General features: G+C 39.8%; 1 protein-coding gene and 1 long non-coding RNA gene across 7 annotated transcripts in view; both read left to right on the forward strand.

Moving 5' to 3' along the window:
- The window catches only part of OLA1 (Obg like ATPase 1), an 86,795-nt gene extending 68,052 nt beyond the window's left edge, over positions 1 to 18,743 (forward strand). For all 6 annotated transcript variants that reach the window (XM_081895030.1, XM_081895031.1, XM_081895029.1 and 3 more), the window contains 4 exons: positions 9,532 to 9,672; positions 10,358 to 10,454; positions 12,366 to 12,488; positions 18,208 to 18,743. In XM_081895030.1, coding sequence (XP_081751156.1) covers positions 9,532 to 9,672; positions 10,358 to 10,454; positions 12,366 to 12,488; positions 18,208 to 18,309 — 463 coding nt within the window. In that variant the 3' untranslated portion in view covers positions 18,310 to 18,743. The remainder of the gene's footprint in view (positions 1 to 9,531; positions 9,673 to 10,357; positions 10,455 to 12,365; positions 12,489 to 18,207) is intronic.
- LOC309363734 lies at positions 15,181 to 16,258 on the forward strand. The gene is made up of 2 exons (XR_014165559.1): positions 15,181 to 15,260; positions 15,522 to 16,258. It is a non-coding gene; the product is annotated as an uncharacterized lncRNA (long non-coding RNA).
- Positions 18,744 to 23,909: the final 5,166 nt, after the last annotated feature.

Below are 23,909 nucleotides of genomic sequence, written 5' to 3' on the forward strand. Positions count from 1 at the left end.
CCGGACGTCCATTCTTAAGTCGAAACTGTTCACAACATGAGGCGTGCTTTCGCTAATGGGGTCTCCTCCACACAATTTCCGTTCTCATCCTGGGGCAAAGTTCGCAACCGGGAGCAACTACTTCCGGGTTAGTAGAATTTGTAACCCGAAGCATTTGTAAGGAGGGCGGTATGTAACACAAGGTTCCACTGTACTTACAAATGTCATTACGTTTATAAATTTTCCTTCCAATTATCTATATGCAAGAGGAAAATTAAGTGCAACAAGGGGGGGGGGCATTTGAAACGTGGATGCACTTAGCAATTTGTGTTTAGGCAGACACTGTCAACACTTGCATTATGTTGAGATTTTAAAAACATTTTTTGCTGTATATTCTTCTTCATAAGCTTGAATTTCATCTAGAGCCATTCTAGTATTTTAGTAATTATACAGCAGGTTGTTGCTGTTTTTGTTTTTTTAAAATGGTATATTGTTGCAAAGCTATTTCAGCCTATTATGTAATTACACTGCTTGCTTGTACAGTAAGTGTATCATCAACTTCAAGACTTTCAAGTGTGCGCCTTTGCTGGTAAATTAGCAAACAAAGTTTATAATGTGCAAACTGCAAAGGTATAGGAACAGGTCATCTTTGTTTTCTTCCTTTGCAATTCAAAAAGATGTAGAATGTGTGAGCATAACTTTAGCTCATTACCTGATGAGCTGCTCTGGTACATTTTCAGTGTTCTTAAGCTTTTTATTTGTTTGTTTTTAGTGAACTGGGGATTAGTATATCTCCAGTATTGGTACCGCCACCATGTCTGCTTTGTGGCATTGAGGAGGGAAGCATGAATGAAGAATTCTAAATATGCTTCCTCCTGGAATTTATGTATTTAAACCCAGAAGTATCGGGGGGGGGGGGAGAGAAAATAAGGACAAATGATCCAGCCAAAAGAAATCAACAAATTGGGTGCACTATTTGCTTATACTAAACATGGATCTTGGGAGGAGTATGTGTCCCAAATGTAATAGCTGTAGCTGACTCTTCGTCTGCAATGATACAACCCTTGCGCTGATTAATATTCTTGTAATTGCTATAATGCCAACAACATTCATGACTTCCTGTTTAAGATTCCATTGAGATTGAGCCCAGCGATCATGCATTCATCAGGAGCAGGCACTGAAATAGGGTAGTGGAGTGTACATCATGATAATCCACCGCATGGATGATTTCCTGTGACTTCTTCCTAGGCTTCGTGGAAATGCCGTTTCCAAAGTTTGTCTACCTCAAGAAGGTGCGGAAGAGAGATAGACATATTTATGGGATCGGCTGTCAATATGGAGGCTACAGTTGACACCGGAAGTTATTTGAATGGTGGAAGGAAGTAGATCATTCTGCTCCACCATGTTGAATTAAGCTCTAGAATCTGGTGAATGTATGAACCAGCATATTCATTTGATTGTTTAGAAATATTTATATCTATGACTATATGGAGCAGGCTTATATGGAACTAACAAGTCATAAGGATGGACAGCGAGTGGCATCCAGTGCACTTGTTTTGTTAGCACAAAGATTTACGCTTGCACAATGGAACTCACCAAACCCTCTCTCAATCTGCTTTGGAGGGATGTGGGAACAGATTTAAGGGCTACTGGGGGAGGAGAGAGGAGAGCGTAAATCCTTCTGCTAACAGAACAAGTTACTTAGCGTTGCTTTGGATACAATCCATTATCACTAAAGAACATGTCTATAATAACACAGTCTTTGCTTTGCTGCCAGGGTAGCCTGTTTATGTTGCTTCTACAGGAGTTTAATTGCTGACCTTCGAAGAAATGCAGTGAAGGAATCCATTGGGTTGTTCAATGGCCACCTGCTCTTATTCTTGGGAGATTTGCTGGGTGTATACTACTAAACTTGTGTATCAACTAGAAGCTGGATTTGGCAAGTGGGCTAATTTTCAAGCCATTGCATCTGAGACTGAGGATAGCATTATGTCGGGGTGTGGCCCATAGGGCTTTAAAAGATCTACACGCTAGATAGAATCCTAGCAGCTTATATATATTCTATCCCCAAAACACAGCTCCATATTTTGTGGAATTGTCAAATCTTACACCTCTTTTCAAAAAGACAATATGGAGGCTCACTGCATCAGGGAACGGGGGAAATCCTGAATCAGGAAGGTCTTAAGATGAAAATTATTATTTATGCTATCAAAACAGCCTGTCTATGGAAAGTAGACCTAGCTTCAGCCATGCATGCACTTGTTACATCCAAGCTGGACTACTGTGAAGTACTTCACATGGGGCAGCCTTTGAAGAACACCCAGAAATACTATGATGATTATTTCCATTTACACACTGCTTACCTTCTGGAGTTCTCAAAATGGTTTACAATAAATAAAAATGCATAATCAGTACAACTTTTAAGATACCTTCTGAGTCTGTCCAAACACCAGTGTTTGCATATATAAATAAGTATTAGGCAGCCATGTTAAAACCCTTTGCTTCTCATTTTCTCATGCCATTATCCCCAATGCAAACTATTTCCAGATTTCTGTTGAAATATTGAAGCAGCATAATTAAATTTAAAAATTAAATGTTTTGAAATTATACATTTAAGGCTTTGCTCTGAAGAGACAGGTTTTCAATGTTTACTTCATAACTTTGAAACTCGCACAAGTACAGAAGATTCCTAAATGGTATAATTATCTGCTTACTGTCCTTGATCCTTATAAAGCAGAAAAGCAGCAAAGACTAGAGCTTTCCAATCTTTGCTTTTTACTGTTTTGTGTGTGTTTTCATGAGATCTGCAGAAGTGCAACAAGAAAACCCATTTTCAGTTTCTGACAGATATCGAGTAGTCATAATGTATTTTACTTCATTATGCCTTGTTCCAAAGCCAATAGTTTCTCTTCTTTGGTGTGGTTTTGAGGATGATTTGATTTGTAAAGGTGAAAATGTGTCAAAATCATTAACTGACTCTGTTCAGGAATTAAGCTTCAGTTTATGAGATTGCCTTTGAGCAAATATTAGATATATCTTTCCTCCTTTTAAGGATCGTACTCTTACCTTCTGTCCTATATCTCTTCCACTCATTAAATGCATGTAAATGAGCAAAATTGCCTCTTGGGTGTCTCATGCCGCTTAGACAAGGGGACAAAAACTAAAAAATTAATTCTAAGCACTTCTAGAAATGTTTCGAAATTCTACCTTAATGGAATTTTTGGCCAGATTTCTGGGTTCTGATTGGGGTGGACATGCAAATATGTTCCAGCTCAACTCCAGAAAAAGCAGGTGAGAAAAAGCACTGTCTGATGATGTCACTATACATGCATGGCTTCCCTGAACACTCAAGGCTTTGAGGGGATGATAGTATCACTGACTCTTCAACAAACCAGATACCTCTGTAAGTGTACAGAGTTTTGAGTGGTTCAGAACCAGTTTATTCTAGGTTTTAACTAATCTTTTACAATCAAATCCCAGTGCCACCTTTCATTTCTAAACACTTTAGGAGCACATCAGGAATCATAGTTTCCTATTTTCATTTACTTCTGACATGTTTATTTATGATTGTGGAAGTAGGAGTCTGGAACTGGGTGTGGCCGAAAGCATTCAAGTGCCAAGCCATAAAACCTCAGTACTTCAAAGCAGCTGTGCAGGGAGGCAAAGAATGAAGCACTACAAAGAACATTGAGAGAGAGAGAGAGAGAGAGAGAGAGAGAGAGAGAGAGAGAGAGAGAGAGAGAGAGAAAGAATAGTTGACATTCTTTAGGTGTGAGAAGAGACCTCTTAAGTCTACATTATCTGCATTTTCCAGAACCTTTTTTATTCAAACTGCTGTATTTATCTGGAAAAGAAAATAATATAGCTGTGTCTGCAGAAGTGAGTTGATTATGGAGTTGGTGTTAGCATTTTTAGATGAAGTTTGGTAGACAGATTTTTTGGGTTGATATGTGGAGCCAAAGAGCTAGAAGTTCACTCTGGCAAATGGATAGGCTCAAGTCTTGCAGTCCATGGCAAGTGATGCTTCACTGTGTAGCATACATGGAAAACTAAATGCCTTTTGCCTTCTCTCTGACCGATTGCTATGCTCTCTTTCATAGTGCAAAGAATGATGTTGGGCAATGAATCCTTTTAGTTATTATTATTAGATAATAATTAATTATTTAGTCATTCTTATTAGATAAACCCAGAACTGGTTTCTGGAGTAGATACGATGGAACGGAATACCTGTTTGACTATCCAGTTTTTGGCTTGTTTGACTATCCAGTTGACTACACTACACTTAAGAGTGGTGATATGTTGGTGTTGTTTGATATCAACATAGCTTTGGATAAGTATCGTTTACATTGGTGGTTTTGTTGACCTAAACATAAAGAGATTGCTGCTTAGAGACAGCCACCTTCCCTTTTAGTTTCATTAGTTTATATTAATGTTTTGAGTATTCTGTAATGCATCTTTTAAGCTATTTTTTATTTTACACTGAAAGTCACAAAAGTGAGATGTGCAAGCAAAGAACCTGTCTTTGCAGGATGATGCAGTACCCTATTTGTGTACTGAGCTAGTGGCAGGTCTGATGTCAGTCACTTCAGAGACCTTTAGACCTCCATGCTCATTTATTGCTAAAATGTACCAGCTCTGCTTCTGCATTATGAAGATCATCTGTCAACACTCTGAGATATTCTCCTTTGTTATTAAGCTTGTGATGCTCTACACACTGTCAGGTTTTTTGCCAATTATAGTTAAGGTACAATAGTGTATTCACTGGATCAAAGTCTCTCACTGGCAGTGGAGGAATGATTTGTAAGTCTTTATTCATCTGAATTGTACAATAGAATACCTGAGGAATGCAAATAATCTCTCTAAGGACTCGACAGAAAAGCCCTTAAAATGAGTGTAGCACTATTATTATTCGGAATTGGTGTTTTAGCCAAAGTAATTATTTCTTATCTTGTTCCACAGCATTCTTAGTTTTAGTTAGGATGACCATTTTTAGAAAACAAAAACCCGTATTGAATTTTAGAAATATATTAAAACTGCTTTTTGCTTTTATGTTTTGTGCTTTCTTTTAGATGTGGTCACATGGTACATTATCTCAATTAGTCCAAAAACACAGCACATTGATACAAACCCAAAATAAATGCTTGCACACCTCTGCACATTATTAGGGAATTTTTTTACTAGAATGGCAATCTGGTAGCTTGGGATGAAATTCTGCTGCCCCACACATGTTGAACTAAAATGAAAGCTGCTCCATAGAACTTAGTATAGACCTCTTACCATGGTGTCCCGCACCCTTAACCCCCTTGTTGGGGCCTGCAGCATCGCCATTAGCCCATGCAAAGCTTTCTTCACATTCCCCGTGTGCACGTTCAGCAGTGAGTTCTCCCCACCGCAGCGCCACAGTGTGCAGGCAGCTGCTCAAAGAAGACTGTGCAGAGCTGCAAACAGTGTCCTGGGGCAACAACAAACTTTCTGGAAAGGAATCGTGAGACCCTCGACTTGGAATGGGCTGGCTATTGCCGTGTGAGGGGGTGTTATGAAATTGCCGGTGTGGGAACTTTTGCTATCCAATTATTTTATAGACCAAAGCTGTCATACCTATAAAATAGAGCTGCTGTTAAATTCTTAAAATGCCAACAATGACTCAGTAACTGTCTTTGGTGCTAAACTGTGTCCTTCCAATATTCTGGAGAGGAAGCAGCAATGCAATACAAAGAGCATTGAAAACTATGGACTGGGCATTTGACAAGTAACGAAAGGACAGCGTTATGTAACACACGTGTGCAAACTGTTGAAGGAGCTTCTGTATTCTTTCTCCACCATACACGTAATCTTATAATAGCTCTGATGTACTGCTGTTTTCTTTGACAAATGAGAACTGATGAACTTTTGGTTTCGTTTAATTTTGACATTTGCATGAATTACTTAAAGGTTTGTATGCCCAAAGTTTCAAACCAGGTTACCAAGATAGCATAAAACCCATAGTCCAGAGCTGGAAAATGAATAGGTCTAAAAATCTAAATAAAACTCGCTTCAGGCCTGTATGTGGCTTGCTTCCTTATATTTCAAAGTGTGTGTAACATCCACAATATTACAACCCTCACATATCTAGTCTTAATCCTCAGACAACTACATTTAAATTACATCCGAATTGATTGTGTACTATGCTACAAGCATCCTGTGTCCACTAATGTGAATTCTGTGGAGTTCAGCAGCAACATGAGACGAACAAAGTCTTGTTTCCCACAGCTAACTGGCAACCAGGAAAATGGAGTAATGTATAATGTGCCTGGCCCTGCAGTCTACTAGTGTGAATCTTCTTACCAGCTGGAAACATCGTTCCAGGCCTCTGATGTCCCTGTACCTGCGCTGGGTCCTGCTTGGCCACTAGCAGCTATTAATTTACAGGGTGCTGACTCAGTTGTCTCTGCTGCTGTCTCCAAAGGCCAACAAGCCTTCTGTTTTCCTCTGTAGTCAACTGGCTATTAATTTTTACTAAGCTGGCCGCTGATGATCGCTTGTTTTCTGGCAGGATTTGGACATTGTCCAAGGCAAACCACAAGTGGTACAAGAGGCTGTTATGCCCATTACTCTCTCCACAGCCTAGATCAGCCTTCCCAATCTGGTGCCTTACAGGGTTGTGGGGGTTTTTTTGACACATGTGGCTAAATGGAGTTAACATCCAAAACCTATAGAGAGCACCAGATTGGCCAGTGGTAGCCTAGAAGATGGCATGCAGAAATTGTGTTCACCACTGTATAGGCAAGTAGGTCAGGGGATAGGCTGTGCCTGAACCTAGTTTACTGTTTAGGATGGGCATATATAGAGTTCTGCACCGGGTTGTACCTCTGGTGATCATAACGTGCTCCATTAGCAGCCTTATACGTAAGCGGTAGGGAGGTTTTCAAGTGGAAATGTGTTTGCTCACAGCTTCCTCCTGTTGGACTGGAGCGCCATCTGTTTGATATCCTAATATCTTGTCTGTGTTTATAACCAAGCGCCATTTTCACACTGACATTTTTGCTTGTGGAGGAATGTTGTGTTTCTTGCCCCCATCACCAAGGTTTTAATCTATTCCACAGAACCAACTTAGCATCAATGTTACACTCAAATATTACTGCCATTTGTTTCTTTTGCCATATATGCATTATTGTACTAATACTGGTTATTGCTGTTTAATCTGGCAAGACAGTAACCATAGATAATGAAGTATTTTGTATATTGAAGTGCAGGGGGGTTACTGGGTTGTTTTTATTTTGATTTATGTATTTTGTGGTTTTATATTCTGATTTTATCCTATGAACCGCCCTGAGACCTGCAGGTATAGGGTGGATAATAATAATAATAATAATAATAATAATAATAATAATAATAATAATAATAATGGGCTAGTTTAGCACATAAAGCCTAAGAGGGGAACACTCCCAAAAGCAGCCCATTGAGAACAGAATATTCACTTGGCACAGAATACTAATTATTCTCTGAACAGCCCTAAGATGCCCTGGTATAGGGCGGTATATAAATTCAATAATTACTACTACTACTACTAATAATAATAATAGTAATGGTTGAGGAGTGGATTATGGTTGAAGAAGGCATGACTATAGCTGGTAAGAACTCTGAACAGGAACATTTTACACTGCAATGTTTCGTTGCAGTTTTGTTGGTAATAGCGTTAGTGGAGAGCTCAAGCACTCTAACGTTGCCATTGTTGGTCGTTACAAAAACTGGCACATGCGCTGCTGGTACCGCAGTGACTAAGTAGAAAAAAGATGGTGGATGGTTTATTCAGAATGTTGACCAGGTGTATAGCAGCTTTGAAAAAGACGAATTCCGTGTTGGAAGTTCAGTAGGGAAAATAAAATGAAAATTAAACTGCCAGTCTCCTAATGCTGTTACGCAGATGTCATGGTGCAACCACACTTCAAATATTGTGTACAGTTCTACTTTTTGCAACTCAGAAATTATATTGCAGAGTTGGAAAAGATGCAGGAAAGGGCAGCTGAAATGGTCGAGGGGCTGGAGCAGCTCTCTGGTGAGGAAATGCTTTGGGGGCTTTTTAGTTTAGAAGATGAGGAGGAGAAGAAGGGCAGACATGATAGAAATGTATAAAATTGTTCATGGGTGGAGAAAGTGGACAATTTTTTCTCCCTCAAAATGCTAGAACCTGAGGTCATGCAATGAAGCTGAGGATTCAGGACAGGCGAAAGGATGTATTTCTTCATACCAAACCTGCCACAAGATAATAGTGAGGACCACCAACTTGGATGATTTTAACAGGTGATTTATGGAGGATGACATTATCGAAGGCTGCTTGCATTATTAGTGTGTTCACAACATAAAATCGCAATATAAAGACACAAAATACACAATGGAAACAAAGACAAAAACCAATAATCCCCCTCCTCCCCAACACATTTTAAGAAGGGCACCGGATGTCAATCAGCCATACGCCCGGTTAAAGAGGAACGTTTTTGTCTGACGCCTAAAGGTGTATAATGAAGGCGTCAGCTGAACCTCCCTGGGGAGAGTGTTCCACAAATGGGGAGCCACTGCAGAGAAGGCCCGTTCTCGTGTTGCCAGACCTCTGGACTTCTTGCAGAGGAGGCACATGAAGAAGGACCTTAAGAGAATTTGCTCAAGGTCCTGGTAGGTCATATGGAGAGAGGCGATTCTTGAGGTCTTGCGGTCCTGAGCCGTTTTAAGGTTTTGTAGGTCAAAGCCAGCACTATGCCTTTGTATAGGAGTTGCTGAGAAGCACAAGTGGGGAGAGTGCTGTCGCCCTCCAAGTCCTTGTGGGGTTTTCTTTAAGTATCTGGTTGGCCACTGTGAGAACAGGATGCTGGACTAGACAGGCCTTGGTTTCATCTATTACTAAATGACATTTGTAAGCATATTTGGGGGTGGGAGAGGTTATGGGGTAGTACAGTGAAGAGGATGTGCCTTGTAGAGTTAGTGGAGATGTAGGTAGTACTGGGGAAAAGATCCTGAATGCATTTGTAGCCATACAATACACATGGCAGAATGCAGATATTGCCTGGTCTGTTGTCCACAGATATTTTTACAGTTCCAAATTGTAGCTGCTCTAGGCAGTTGGAAAGAGTAATAAAAAGAAGGCCTGCAAGGAATTAAGGCTCTTTTTGGTGTGATTTTTTTTTTATGTAACCAAATGAGATTACTTAGGATAGTCCTACTTCTTTGAGCGCAAGACACAACGCTTGGAGCACACCTAAAGTGTCTTTCGAATGTGCGGCTTTCATTTGAGATCCCTTTCAAACCCTAGCCAGATTTCGAGCCCGTTTAAAAATCCGTTCGTGTTCCATGTAGATTATAATGTGCGAGAATAAAAGCAGATAACAGTAAAATATTAATGGAGTACACCTGAAGCAATTGCTGCCTGTTAATGCCTTGACCTTGGAAAGCAATACACAAAAAGATGGCATCATAAAACCGTGCAATTCTTATGAATATGTATGTGCTACTTGATAATAATGAATGTGGTACAGTCATGCATGCACTACAAGATAATGTTGTGCCCTTTTTTGTCTACAGGTTGATAAAAATTAAAGAGTGGGTGGACAAGCATGACCCAGGCGCCTTGGTCATTCCTTTTAGTGGGGCCTTGGAACTCAAGTTGCAAGAAATGAGTGCTGAGGAGAAACAGAAGTATCTGGAAGAGAACATGACACAAAGGTTAATTAGCATTCATTTTCCCTACACTTTATTATCAACTATTTCCTTGCAGTAATTTAATTGCTTGCGCTGATAGAATAATAAATGACAGAGTAATTACCATTATAAAGAGGGAATCTTCTCCTTTCTTTACCATGAGACAGAGTGAAAAGATTTATTTTAAATTAAGTTTTTAACTGTCATCTGTCATCTCTGTACAGTGTTTTAATTATACCATAGGTATTAGTTATGTATATTTTTTAAAAGGAATGATCACCAAAACTCTCTGGTCATCCACAGGGAGGAGGCTGGGTTGGGGGGAGAGAGAGAGAATATGTCGCTGTTAGTTTCTCTGAATAACAGCAATAAATTATTTCAGTGTTTTAATTTTAGTCAAATAACAATGCTCTCGCGACTTGGGGTCCTCCAATAACGGGAGACCCAAACGCTGCCTTTCTCCATTTTGCCAAATTTATGAAGAAATCAAGTATGATTTCTATGGCTGCCATTTCAGAATAGCATCTGAGAGCTTTTATTATGCACTTATTACAATTATCAGTATGCTTAAAAGTAGAGATGAGAAGAAAGATTCAGAATCTTTCGAATGGATAGTCTCTTCCCCCCCCCTCCCAAAATGGAATGGTTGAGGCATTTAGGTTTTTTCCTTGTGTATAAGTTGAATGGCCTTGTTTCCATTTTATTTTAGTGCTTTACCAAAGATCATTAAGGCTGGGTATGCAGCACTCCAGCTAGAATACTTTTTCACTGCAGGCCCCGATGAAGTGCGTGCATGGACCATCAGGGTAAGATTCATACTTATTCATCAGCTATATCCAGTTCCACACTATTGAATTCAGATTGATATCACTGACTTTGAAGTTTGTCATGGTGGCGGTTAGCTAGTCATTACAGATGAGGTTTTTGTCCAGGATAACTTTAATTATTTGTGAGCTGCTGAACAGTGAAAGTGGAGCTGCATTGATTGAGGCAGGTAACAATTGATTCTGCCTATTACATAGTCTGAATTTCTTCATCCTGTAGAATCTGTCTACCCTCCTCCTGTGGTCAGAGATAAGACATACCAGTATTGTGCTTGCTTAATCTGTGTGACTGGGTTTGTCTGCAGTGAAATTGATGTTGCTTTTCATTTTGTATTCGCTAAGTTTGTTTGGGTTGCGGGTGGTTCTTTCCTCCTTTTGCTTTGCTCGGATTACATTTTCAGCAATAAAAGCAATATAACATGATTATACTCTGTGCGGGTACACAGTTCTGCTGTGGGGGGGGAATACAGATTTGAATATTTAGGAGTAGTTTATTTTGATGGTTTTATGTGTTCATATCAAGTCTTTACATATGCCTTAAAAATGTATATTGATGTAAACTGATTACTGTCAGGGTGGCTAATTTATTCCCTGAGGACAGTAAAAGCTGAGCTGTATAATGGTTTGCTTTTTTAATGTAAATATATTTTAATATAGAAGGTAGCTCTCTTTTCAGATGCATGTTACTACAAACTCTGTTTTTGATCTAATGAAAACATAAGTTCTTCAAGATAGTAAATGCAATATTTTGTCCATTATCATGCTTCTGCTTCAGTTTGAGTTTGCTATGTGATGGATATTATTAGTACTGTTTTTATATCTTTTTATAATAATTTGGTTTGGCCTGACCAACTTCAGTAAATTTTAAATTAAAATAATGCTGCAGATATTTAGATACTTCACAACAAGCACACTAAATCATTTTGAAAAAACATAAAAGCATATTTAGTTTGATGGTGCACTTTGACATAGCTCAGGATAATGTGTTCAAAGACACTTGCTCACAGAGTAGCAGAAATGCCTTTCCTTTGCTAGAAATCTGAAAGCTGGTTTATCTTAAGACTGATTGTAAGTATCTTTGATTTAATGTGCTGAGAGATTTAGTCAGGTAAGCATCAGTGAGTAGCCATATTAACCCAATACATCTTTTATTGTAAAAACTATGCTTTACAGTGTCAGACTCCTTAGCACTTTAACATGGTTTATTAAGCAGCCTTTAGGTCACCATTATTTCTCAAATTTCTTTCCATGCTTGTGTGTGCATAGAATAGATGCCCTTGTAGTTTAACACATGAAGCAATTATAATGCATTCTTCATAATTTAAATATATCAGGGCTATTTGCATGTAAATAGGTGGTTATGGATTGTTTCAGTTGTTACATCGCATTTTAAATATACCATTTAATGACTTTAAAATGCTAATTTTTAATATACTTTATTTCAGTGTTCTCATGCTTAGACAATGTCCATGTTTTGGATCAATGCTGTAAATAAATTGTTTTTATAGAATTTTAAGATAATCAGAATCATTTATTTTGAACTAACACCTGGGACCGTATAGTTTTTAAAGTTATTTAACGTGTTTATTTCTCTTTCACTGTAAAGATCGAATTCTTGCAAAACCTACACAGTATCCAAAATCAATATAGCAGTTGATATGCATTAGGAAGAAACAAAGCCTGCCTTTTTTTAATACCAGTTTGTTTATCTCTGCTAAAAGTGTCTGTCTGTGGCCCAGTGCTGAAAATTAGCTATTTGGATTCCTGACGTTTTAACTGATACGTAACTAAGTTTCAGCAGATCTTGAAAGCACATTACAATAGAGAAATCTCTTTTGCACAATCAATCTTCCTAAATACCATTAATTTTCTCCTGGTTTTTCTCTTTGACAGAAAGGGACGAAGGCTCCTCAGGCTGCAGGAAAGATTCACACTGATTTTGAAAAGGGATTCATTATGGCTGAAGTAATGAAATTTGAAGATTTTAAAGAAGGAGGTTCAGAATCAGCTGTCAAGGTGAGCTTCCTATCCTTCCCTTAACACAATATTCTTATTTTAAGACTTGATTGGAGAGAAGTCAAGGCTAAAAATAGAGCACATACTGTTTACATTTTGGCCAAGAATTAAGATACAGTTAAAGAGATGGCATAATATGGTATGACAGTTACTAGGACAAATGTAAACATTAAAGAGCAAGCAATAACACTTGATGTTTCAGACTGGGCAATAATACTGACATTTTAACTTTATTATTGCAAACTGCGCCACTTGTTAATGCTAGCATATATAGTAGTTGTTAGATCATTGTTAAAGAAAGATAATATGTATCTGTTTGTTCTGTTGCATCTGTTTGGTGTAACGAAACTATAGTTCTTTGGCAAACATTTAGGGATGTGTTTTATATAAAGCATGAATGGGATATGATCTGTTCTGTTAAAATGGTTAACCTATTTGTGGATTGAATAAAACACCTGAACACATAATTAAGCAGGTAATTTCTGAAGTATAGTAAGCTGCAAGATTTTCTTCTAGCATCTGAGAACATTACTTCCTGATTGTTTCCTTTATTATTATTTCCTTTATTCTAGCCACATAAAATAATGAGAAGGGAACACTTATTCTAACAGATGGTTTGTATGTTGGCTTACCTTTATGAAGATGGGGAGTTTCATCTTCTTTCCCAACACTAGAGGGCAGAAACTGATTAGGTGCCCAAAGTTGTGCCCTGCTAACAGCCCATAACTGTGTTGTTATCAGATAATAACAGATACAATCAGATTTAGATCATACTAAATCTGGAGTTAAATAACCACATTTTTGTTGTTGCAATATGGTTCAGATTTTCAGTCTTTTAAGGTGGACTCGTTTGGGCTTTCCTATCATGTTTGTTAGCATGGTGAAAAAGAAGAAAAGAATTTGGCAATATTCAAAGCATTCTTTCAGAATGCATTAAAAGGTTTAGAAGATTGTATCTCTTTGTCTTCTGTTTGATAGCTTTTAAGGTATGCAGTAACATAATTTGAAATGTAGGTTATTCTCAGTAGTGTCACTAAAGAAGATTGTGCAGAGCAGCAGGGTTTTAATAGGCCTGTTTGAACCCCGGGAAGTGTATGTGATGCGGGGGAGGGGAATCCCATTATAATTGGTTTGTTGTGGCACGCGAACCACCTTATAAAAGTGAAATCGAGCTCTAGCCAAACAAGTAGAATGCAGCCATAAATAAATCTCACATTATTTTGAAGCCAGGAAGCTTATTCCTATATCAAATAATAAATTATACAAAGCACACACATTAGTGTTAGTTACAAATGTGAAAAATATTTCATAAAAGGTGTCTTGTGATCACCTAAAATTCGCTGAAGACTTCTGCGTTTTGATCTGAATATTAAATAAATTTGCCTTGCTGAAAGAAATGTTGTAAAACTGCAAATCTCGAAATATTTGTAAGCTGGAAATCCGAATACTTAAATAAATAAGCATGCAAGGTACCTCTGTAATTTTTAACAAGGTACACTTCAAAAATGCAGAGCTCTAGGAGTGTATGTTTGGGAAAGCTACACTTTTCATAGGCTTTACATTGGAACAGATTGTGATTGTAGACAATAAAGGCCACTATTTATTTCTGTTTATATATCAAAGCTGATTTTGGGAGTTCCCAGATTTGGCTGAAACAACAGTGGTCATGGCTGTTGGTTGCTTTGTATGTTATGAATCTGATCGATTTTCAAGTTTATTTTGTGTGTGTCTAACACCAGTACAGCATAACTAATTTAATGCCAGTGCTGTGAACTATACACTGAATAGCTCTGTGTGGGCTTTGTAGTCTACAGGGATATCACATTATTAGCAATCATATCTGCTTAGGCAAAGCTGGCTTCTACAGATGGCTGCTTTCAAGTGCAAATGAACTGGTTAGACGTGTCTTGTTTAATACATACTCAAGACTCACAAATGGGTATTGATTTTTTTTTTCAGTCAGTGTTTCTGATAGCAATGAAAATGGATTAAATGGCCTCTGGGGAATTTAAAGGAACACAGCCACTTTTAATTAATTGTGAACTGGTAGCTAAAATACATAATACTTGTATTAGTATGTCAGAATGTATTTCATTAAAAGTGACTATGCCCACTTTGCGAAAGCAATGAACACAGAACACTTTGAACGAAACAGGCTTATCCCAAGAATGCTTGTACATGAAGCCACTCACTTTACAACAGAAAAAGCTAATAATTTCCTGGCCATCGGCTAGTTTTACTGGTGGGACCTAAAGTTGGCTGCCGGCAGGTCCTGTTGTGGTTTACTGTTTCAACATCCCCACCCCCAATTCTCTCAGATCATCCTCCTTCTCACCCCGTAGGAAAGAGAGGAAGGATTAACAAAACAGCCTTGCCTAGCGATGGCCTGATATGTCTCATCCTGGCCAGATAGTCCAAACCTTACAGAAGTGCACAAAATCTTGTCACCTCATCCAACTGGGTGCTTCCTGCTCTCCTGGGTTGCCAAACCCAGAAGCGAGACAGTGAGGAACCTTGGGATCTATACCTGAATGAGGATGTTACACGCATGAGATAAAGAAAGCCAAGTGATCCAGCCTTCCACTTCTATATGCCTCTCAGTCGCCAACCCCTGCGAGAGATCGGGGCTTCCCTTCTGCATTGCCTGACATGGTTTCAGGGATAGGAAAAGGCTGCTTGTGAAATGAGGCCATCAGATGCAAGCGTTGAATTGTATAATCTTAAATTTTATCCATGACCACAGCTTATATTTGTAGAGAGCATTTTCTACATGTCACTAATTAAACTACCATATTTTTCGCTCTATAAGACGCACCAGACCACAAGACGCACCTAGTTTTTGGAGGAGGAAAACAAGAAAAAAAATATTCTGAATCTCAGAAGCCAAAACAGCAAGAGGGATCGCTGCGCAGTGAAAGCAGCAATCCCTCTTGCTGTTCTGGCTTCTGGGATAGCTGCGCAGCCTGCATTTGCTCCATAAGACGCACACACATTTCCCCTTACTTTTTAGGAGGGAAAAAGTGAGTCTTATAGAGCAAAAAATACAGTAATTACTCCTGACTTTTGGCAGGGGTGTAGTCTTCACAGTCAGAATACTGCGATGCCTGTGTTATCTATCAAATGTGTAGAAGACTATTAACTTAAAACAGTTAGAACTTTGACTAATTCTGTAGTTATAAATGTGCTGTCATGGGTTAAAGGCAGCTACTGCAGCACCCAATGCTCAAAGAATAGTGCGTCCTTCCTCAGTATGGTGCTCTCCAAATGTTGTTGAATTGCAGCTCACATCAGTCCCAGTCAGCATGGCCAGGAATCTTGGAATTTGTAGTCCCAACAGTATCCAGAGGGCACCAGGTTGGGAATTCCTGGTGTCGTGTGTTGTTTCTCAGATGCTTCTCAGTGCAGTCCTGTACAAGTCTACTTAAAAAGTAAGCTCCACTGAGTTCACTGGGACTTTCTCCCGTGTAAGTGGGCATCGAATCAAGAACCTGTATGTAGCATGTTGGACGTATAATATGGCATAATGTCAGATTGAGAACAATAGTAGCAAGTTTATAGATCTCTACAATTCCTGCCACTGAAGTACAAGAAGTAGCTTGTTTTGAAAAGCCATTAGCTTCACAGAACACTTGTCTTAAAGTTATTCTTGTCTGCCTGTAACTTGTATTACTTACATTCCTGCCAATAGATTGTTATAAAAGTTGCCTCTGGAAACTGCTGGATAAGAATGCCTCGTTTCTTGTTTTGCCTTTAAATTGTAAAGTGTTTTTTTTAAAAAAAATTATATTCACTCCCTTTGCCTCTTTACCTTATTTGCAATGGTCCATGCTTTCCTTTCAGTACTTAAAACCGTTTGCAAAAATGATTTACCATATTTTTCGCTCTATAACACGCACCTGACCATAACACGCACATAGTTTTTAGAGGAGGAAAACAAGAAAAAAAAAATCCAAACGAAACAGCAGGTGTATGATTTTTGTGGTTCATGCTGTGGCCACAGACATGTGATCTGACGGTGCGTTTGGGGTAGCCCAATGCAAAAATCCTGAGGATCCATGTGGATCCGTGCTTTGTAACCACGTTTTAAGTGGGGACGGAAGGAAAAGCACTCAAGGGCCAAGGAACACGCGTGGGGTGGGTGGAGAAGGATGCTGTTAATAATGCAGAAGAGGGGTATAAGAGGAGAAGGCTCCTCTCCTCTCCCGCTTTGCTCCTTTAAAGCAAGCAGGCTCTCTGTCCCTCTCTCCTCCCCACTCAGCGGCTCTTCCCCTGCTTTCCTCTTTCAAAGCAAGCCACGGAGGAGGGAAGGAAGGGGAACCATGGATCCTCTGCTCACGACTGCAGCAGATCCCCCCCGTGACCCGTAGGCACTCGCTCCATAACACGCACAGACATTTCCCCTTACTTTCTAGGAGGAAAAAAGTGAGTGTTATGGTGCAAAAAATACGGTAGGTCATAGAGAAAAAATAACTAGTCCTGCATAATAAATTCATTCACTGAAATACTGATTGCAGGTGTGTGATTTAGTTTTGTGGACAGGCTCCGTGTGGATTTATTAATGCCAACCTTTTCATCTGCTTCTGGTTGCATTACAACCTATCCATGCTAACTCACAAGTTAGATCATGGCCCACTTGCTTCCTTAAAATTCATTACTGGCACACAGACTGGATCCCAGGTACACTTCCCCCAACACGTATTTAACAACATCACATTAAGATGCTTATTCTGCTCTTCCATTTTTTAAGTTGGGTTGTTTCCAGGAGATATAATAAATGCCAATTTATTATCTGCAACAACCAAGCTTCTTCCTTTGTTGAGTCCTCACCTTGCCTGTTCCTCATTTGATGCTCCCCTCTCAGCATACTGTAGGAATCACAGGGCCCAGTAAGTTCTCCCCTCTCTGTCGTAGAGTATGAGAACTGAAAGTGATATTGTATTGGCTCCCAAGGTACCTTTCGACTATGTAAAAAAGAGTATGTTCATTCTCAAAACCTATTTATGGTTTGAGTGTCTTCACAAGAACCTGTTTTTTCCCCATTATACACTGTTTCTTATTCAATAATGCATCCCCAATATTTGGGAAATAGTATTTGCAATATGTCTCCCATTCATTTTAGCACAAGAGAACACAGAAGAGTTCTCCTTCCACTCATAGGTCTTTGGATCCAATGATGTTTCCGCATCCCTCCTTTTCCTTGGGAAAAGAAGGGAATTGGCTGTTTTCAAATTGCATGCTGCTTCATTGACAGAGGGGAAGAGAAATATATTTCCCTAACTAATTTAGTCAAGACATATTTACTCTTGATTGCAAATAACTCTTAAAGTGCTGGCTCTTCTGTTTATCAAGAAAACTGTAGAATTCTTTTTTTTTTTAAAGGAGGAGGTACGGAGGATTTAAAAATACCTTCTGTTAGCTTTGTTTATTTTAATATAAAATAACACCTTGCTGTTGTTTTGAGGGACCCAAATCAAATACACAATTGACATTACATGAGAAAATCTCAAAGCAATGTTGTTTTCACTATCAGCAGTGAGGAATAAATTGTGATTATATATTTGTCAATCAAATTCTGCCCATGTCAAGAAGTTTGCAGCTACCAAATGTTTTTTCTGAGCGGATAGTATTTTATTCAAAATACGCACTGCATTTCAAAATAGTGTTTTTTTAAATACTTGCATCATTTTAATGCAGTAATCTATTCTTCTATCTCTTCTAGGCTGCTGGGAAATACAGACAGCAAGGCAGAAATTACGTAGTTGAAGATGGAGATGTTATCTTCTTTAAATTTAACACACCTCAACAGCCTAAGAAGAAATGAATATCAGATCTGTTCATTACTCAAAATTAAACTCTGTTACTTTAAAAAACATATGGGTTTTTTTAAATATAGATAGGGATATCTTGAAGACAAAAAATTAAAATAAAATATCTGTATACATAAGGACAAATAACCCCCACAAATGAAACCCCTTGTGTTTGTTTTGAGTTGAATTATGACACCTCCAGTGAATGTACAAGTTCACTTAAATGTGAACAGCTCTGCATTTCAAATGATTAAGACTACTCCAAATTGCAGGAGCTTTTCAGGAACCATATTACTCTCATGATACTTCATTAATCTCCATCATATATGCCAAGCCTGACATGTTTGACAGTGAGGACAATATGGCTTGCTCCTTTTTGAATCTACAGATAATGCATGTTTTACAGTACTCCAGATGTCTACACTCAATAAAACATTTGACAAAACCAGCCTCTGTGTGTTTGGGGATGTCTGTATTGACTGAATGTGGTGTGCTGAATGTGATATGGCGCCTGGCGAATGCTGATTACAGAATTTTAAGGGATGTGTATGAAACAGTAACTGTCAGTGTGGGGCAGCTGCAATTGTATCTTAAGAGGGAGCCTTTCATTGGAATCAGATGATTAGGATGCCAATGATTTGTCTCAGAAAAGTTAATGCATTTGTAGATTGCGACTACCTTCAAGTGGGTGGCTAATATGATAAAAAGATACACAGTTTAAGTGATTTTGAGAGAGGGCAAAGATTGTGTGCTGAAATCATATACTTTCAGCACTTGAGCAACAATATTTTGAGCATGGCTTTATCTGAAAATAGTCAGATTGTAGCGCTTTAATGCATTCCCCTTTGAGAAGCAGGACTGAAAAGGAAGAGGCTGCATTGCATTCCTGGTTTTGTATTTCTGGTGCCATGCTGAAACTGTAGTCAAGTCGTCATCTATGAGTTGTAGAAGAATGAATTGATGAATGGGCTGCAAAAGCTTTAACTGTGTGTTCCTTTCAGCCTCTGGAAGTACTGCAGTTCATTTAGATAACTTGGGGGAAAACATTGGAGTGAAAATTTTAATCAGGCCCCAAGGGGGATATAAAGAAAAAATTCTTAAGACATACAGAAATTTCTCAAGTCATACGTCTGCAGATATTCAGCCTGGAAGAAATGTTTCCATAAAGACCCACATATTTGTGTATAGGAAACACTAGTGATGTCACAAGCACCCAGCCTGCTCTTGTTATTCTAGCAGCGTTCATTTAGGCTTCTCTTTGCAGCAGGCCAGACTCTAGATCAAAGTCCATGATGCCATAAAGCTACCTATTGTAAAATATTGGCAACTGTGCCTGAGTGGCATTTGATACAGGAAATCTGTGTGTGTCATACAGATGGTATCTTTTTTGTCACTGTGGTGAAGAAATAGCAGTTTATATGAAAAAGGGAAAAGGTCACACTTAAGAGTTAGAAATCCTAACAGATTTCCAAAGAACAGTATTTCCAGATTTATTTATTTTTAACTAACTCTTTACAATCTCTGAAAGCACTTAAAAAATAAATATAAAAGTGTATATACTGCAGTGAACATTATGAGCTGAAATGGACTCTATGGTGCTATTGCCACATTGTCTACTCTCTTGGTTCAGGTAAGAACATCAATACGTTTCCGAGCACAATTCAAAGTGTCGGTACCAAGCTTTAAAGCCCTAAACAGCTTTGGCCCTGTATACCCGAAGGTGCATCTCCACCCCCATTGTTCAGCCCGGACACAGAGATCCAGCGCCGAGGGCCTTCTGGTGGTTCCCTCCCTGCGAGAAGTGAGGTTACAGAGAACCAGGCAGAGGGCCTTTCCAGTAGTTGTGCCCACACTGTGGAATGCCCTCCCAGCATTTGTCAGACAGATAAACAACTACAGTGGTACCTCAGGTTAAGAACTTAATTCGTTCCGGAGGTCCATTCTTAACCTGAAACTGTTCTTAACCTGAAGCACCACTTTAGCTAATGGGGCCTCCCGCTGCCGCCGTGCCACCACCGTGCAATTTCTGTTCTCTTTCTGAAGCAAAGTTCTTAACCCAAGGTACAATTTCTGGGTTAGTGGAGCCTGTAACCTGAAGCGTCTGTAACCCAAGGTACCTCTGTATGTGGTTTTTAAAAGACATCTGAAGGCAGCACTGTTTAGGAAAGTTTTTAGTGTTTGATGCTGTATTGTGTTTTTGTTGAGAGCTGCCTAGAGTGGCTGGGGCAACCCAGTCAGATGGACAAAGAATTATTATTATTATTATTATTATTATTATTATTATTATTATTATTATTACCCAGGCCAGATACTCTGTTGCCTTGGAGGAATGTAACCAGCCCCCAGGTCCATTTCCCAAGAATGTAGCTTTCTGCCATCACAGGCAAGATGTGTTATCCATTCCCAAGATCTGCCTCTTGGGATGGGATGCTTTCACCTCTAACCATTTCTTTCTCCCTGCCCCTGATCTTTTGTAACTCGAGAACTGGAAATGAGACCTACCTGGTGCAGGAGCCAAACAGTCAATCTTCTTAAGAAATAATAATAATTTATTATTTATACCCCCCCCCATCTGGTTGGGTTTCCCCAGCCACTCTGGGCGGCTTGAGATAAACCCAAAGTAGCAATTCCATTTCATCCTCATTCAGTACAGAGATGGGTGCCCTCCTAGTTAAATTTATTCTTCCAAATACCAAGCCGGCTTATGAACAAAAACATAGGATCATAGAATCAGTATTTCCAAAGTTTAAAATGCACAAAGGTATGTTCTAAGCAGTCACTAATAGCAATAATAGCTGTGGGTAAGTAGTACATCTAAAGAAAAGGAGTATTTCTCCCATGAAAGTAATTTTAACAGCCCCAATGACCTGGTAGTTGTTAATATTGTGATACAAGTTTTATATAAGTTCTGCTGCGGTTTCCTATAATAAAACTTCCAGAAGAAAAGAAGAAATATAGCGTAGCTGAGATAGCTTTTAACGTCCAGTCTGTGGCCTAGAGTCATGTGGCAAAAGCTATCCAGCAGGTTCCCGTCTCATGGCTCTTTCTGCCTGAGCTGCCAGGGCTAAGGCAAAGTGCAGAAGGCACTCAGCTCTCAGCAGGTAAGGCTTTTGCCCATAGCAGAAATTGCCGGGCAATCATGACCGTATTATTATAGCTTTGAAGGGAGCTCATTTAAGGCATCACAGCTTGAGCATCCTCATTGATACAAGAATCCAACATCATATGAAAGGAAACATTTTGCAAGGATGCAAAACAAGGCTCTCGTATTGCCACAGTCTCAACGCAACTCGCACTGAAGTCTTTTGACCCTACGGAATTAACTTGTCTCCAGCCAAACTGCCCTTTGCATTCGTGGTGAATATTCAGCTTACAAAAGCAGGTTACCGGGCACAGATTTGTTCAGAGGCTGGGAGGGTGAGTGGCCAAAGTCAGTGGGAAACGGTCAACATTAGTGATTTAAAGAGAACTATTCCATACACTTGGAGTCTGATGGTGCTGAATGACTTGTACCAGCTGTGGTTTAGTTAAGCAGCGGCTAAAGCTGCGGGTGGCGCTGTGGGTAAAGCTTCAGCACCTAGGACTTGCCGATTGCATGGTCGGCAGTTCGAATCCCCGCGGCGGGGTGCGCTCCTGTCGTTCGGTCCCAGCGCCTGCCAACCTAGCAGTTCGAAAGCACCCCCAGGTACAAGTAGATAAATAGGGACCGCTTACCGGCGGGAAGGTAAACGGCGTTCCATGTGCTGCGCTGGCTTGCCAGATGCAGCTTGTCACGCTGGCCACGTGACCCGGAAGTGTCTGCAGACAGCGCTGGCTCCCAACCTATAGAGTGAGATGAGCGCACAACCCTAGAGTCTGGCAAGACTGGCCCATACGGGCAGGGGTACCTTTACCTTTACCTTTTAAAGCTGAAATCACAGATCCCACCTATATTCTATTCTGTCATGATGGATGCTTTAACTGAGATTCCTGCATTGCAGGGGGTGTGACTAGGCAATCTTCAGGGTCCCTTCCAACTTTACAAGGCTATGATTCTAAGCTGAAAACCTGCAGGCCTTTGTACCCTTTCTGATATGAAGACTATTATTATTATTATTATTATTATTATTATTATTATTATTATTACCCCCACCCATCTGGCTGAGTTTCCCCAGCCACTCTGGGTGGCTTCCAATCAAGTGTTAAAAACAATACAGCATTAAATATTAAAAACTTCCCTAAACAGGGCTGCCTTCAGATGTCTTTTAAAAAGAAGGTAGCTGCTTATATCCTTCACATCTGAAGGGAGGGCGTTCCACAGGGCGGGCGCCACTACCAAGAAGGCCCTCTGTCTGGTTCCCTGTGAGCTCACTTCTCGCAATGAGGGAACCGCCAGAAGGCCCTCGGCGCTGGACCTCAGTGTCAAGGCAGAACGATGGGGGTGGAGATGCTCCTCCAGGTATACTGGACCGAGGCCGTTTAGGGCTTTAAAGGTCAGCACCAACACTTTGAATTCTGCTTGGTAACGTACTGAGATGAAAGATGACAAGATTCCTCAGAAACCACATGTGGTTTTCTTCTTTCCTAGATTTTAGCATATTGATATAGACTATGTATTATTATTATTATTATTATTATTATTTATTATTATTAATTCAATTTATACACCGCCCTGTACCCGGAGGTCTCAGGGTAGTTCACAAACAAAACCACATCATATAAAATCAAACCAAAAACAATAACCCAATAACGCCCCCTCCCCAAAAACGAACCACATTCTAAAAGGGTGTTGGATGTCAATAAGATCAAACAGAGGCCTGGCATCTAAAGGTGTATAATGAAGGTGCCAGTGAACTTCCCTGTGGAGAGAATTCCACAGACAGGGAGCCACTGCAGAGAAGGCCCCGTTCTCGTGTTATATTTTTAAATGTGGGGAAATAGGACCCTCCAGACCTCTGCTTGATCCTCAGTATTCTTCTCAGCCATGCCCCCTGAACAGCCCTGTTCACACCTTTGTGTGCTTTTGCCCTGGTGAAATGCATCCTTGAACTCTGGTCATGTCTTCAGCTTGCCTGGCTAACAAGATGTGTGCAAGTGTCTGCAGAAATCTGTGACTCTGTAGTCTACAGAGCTGAGAGTTGCATCTGTCGTGGCGCCTCTTGTTCCATGTCCCTGGCATGTGGGCCCCAGAAGATTGCACTTGAAGGCTGAAAAGGGTTCTCTACCCCTGCTTTAATGGAATACTTGCATGTCCAGTCCAGCACCAGTCATCTAAGATAACAACTTAAGCCCCCAAACTTAACTGGACAGCACGTAAACCAGAGAAGATCTAGTTACTCTAGCTGTGATTTATCACAATTTTAAGACCTACAAAAGAGCTTTTATTTTTATATAGCGTCTGAGAGGATGTGACATGAAAGCTTTCATAAATTTGCGTTACCATGACACTTCTGTTTAAGAACAGTCCGGTTTAAGAATGATTTAATTTACAAACTCTGCAAAACCGGAAATGGTGTCTTGGTTTGAGAACTTTACCTTGGTCTAAGAACGGAATCTCAATGGTGGAAGGGCACCGGGGGCGGGAGGCCTCATTGGGGAAAGCGTACCTCGGTTTAAGAACAGTTTTGGTTGAAGA

The sequence above is a fragment of the Podarcis melisellensis genome (genome assembly GCF_964234715.1).
Source record: "Podarcis melisellensis genome assembly, chromosome: 1".
Taxonomy (NCBI): Eukaryota; Metazoa; Chordata; class Lepidosauria; order Squamata; family Lacertidae; genus Podarcis; species Podarcis melisellensis.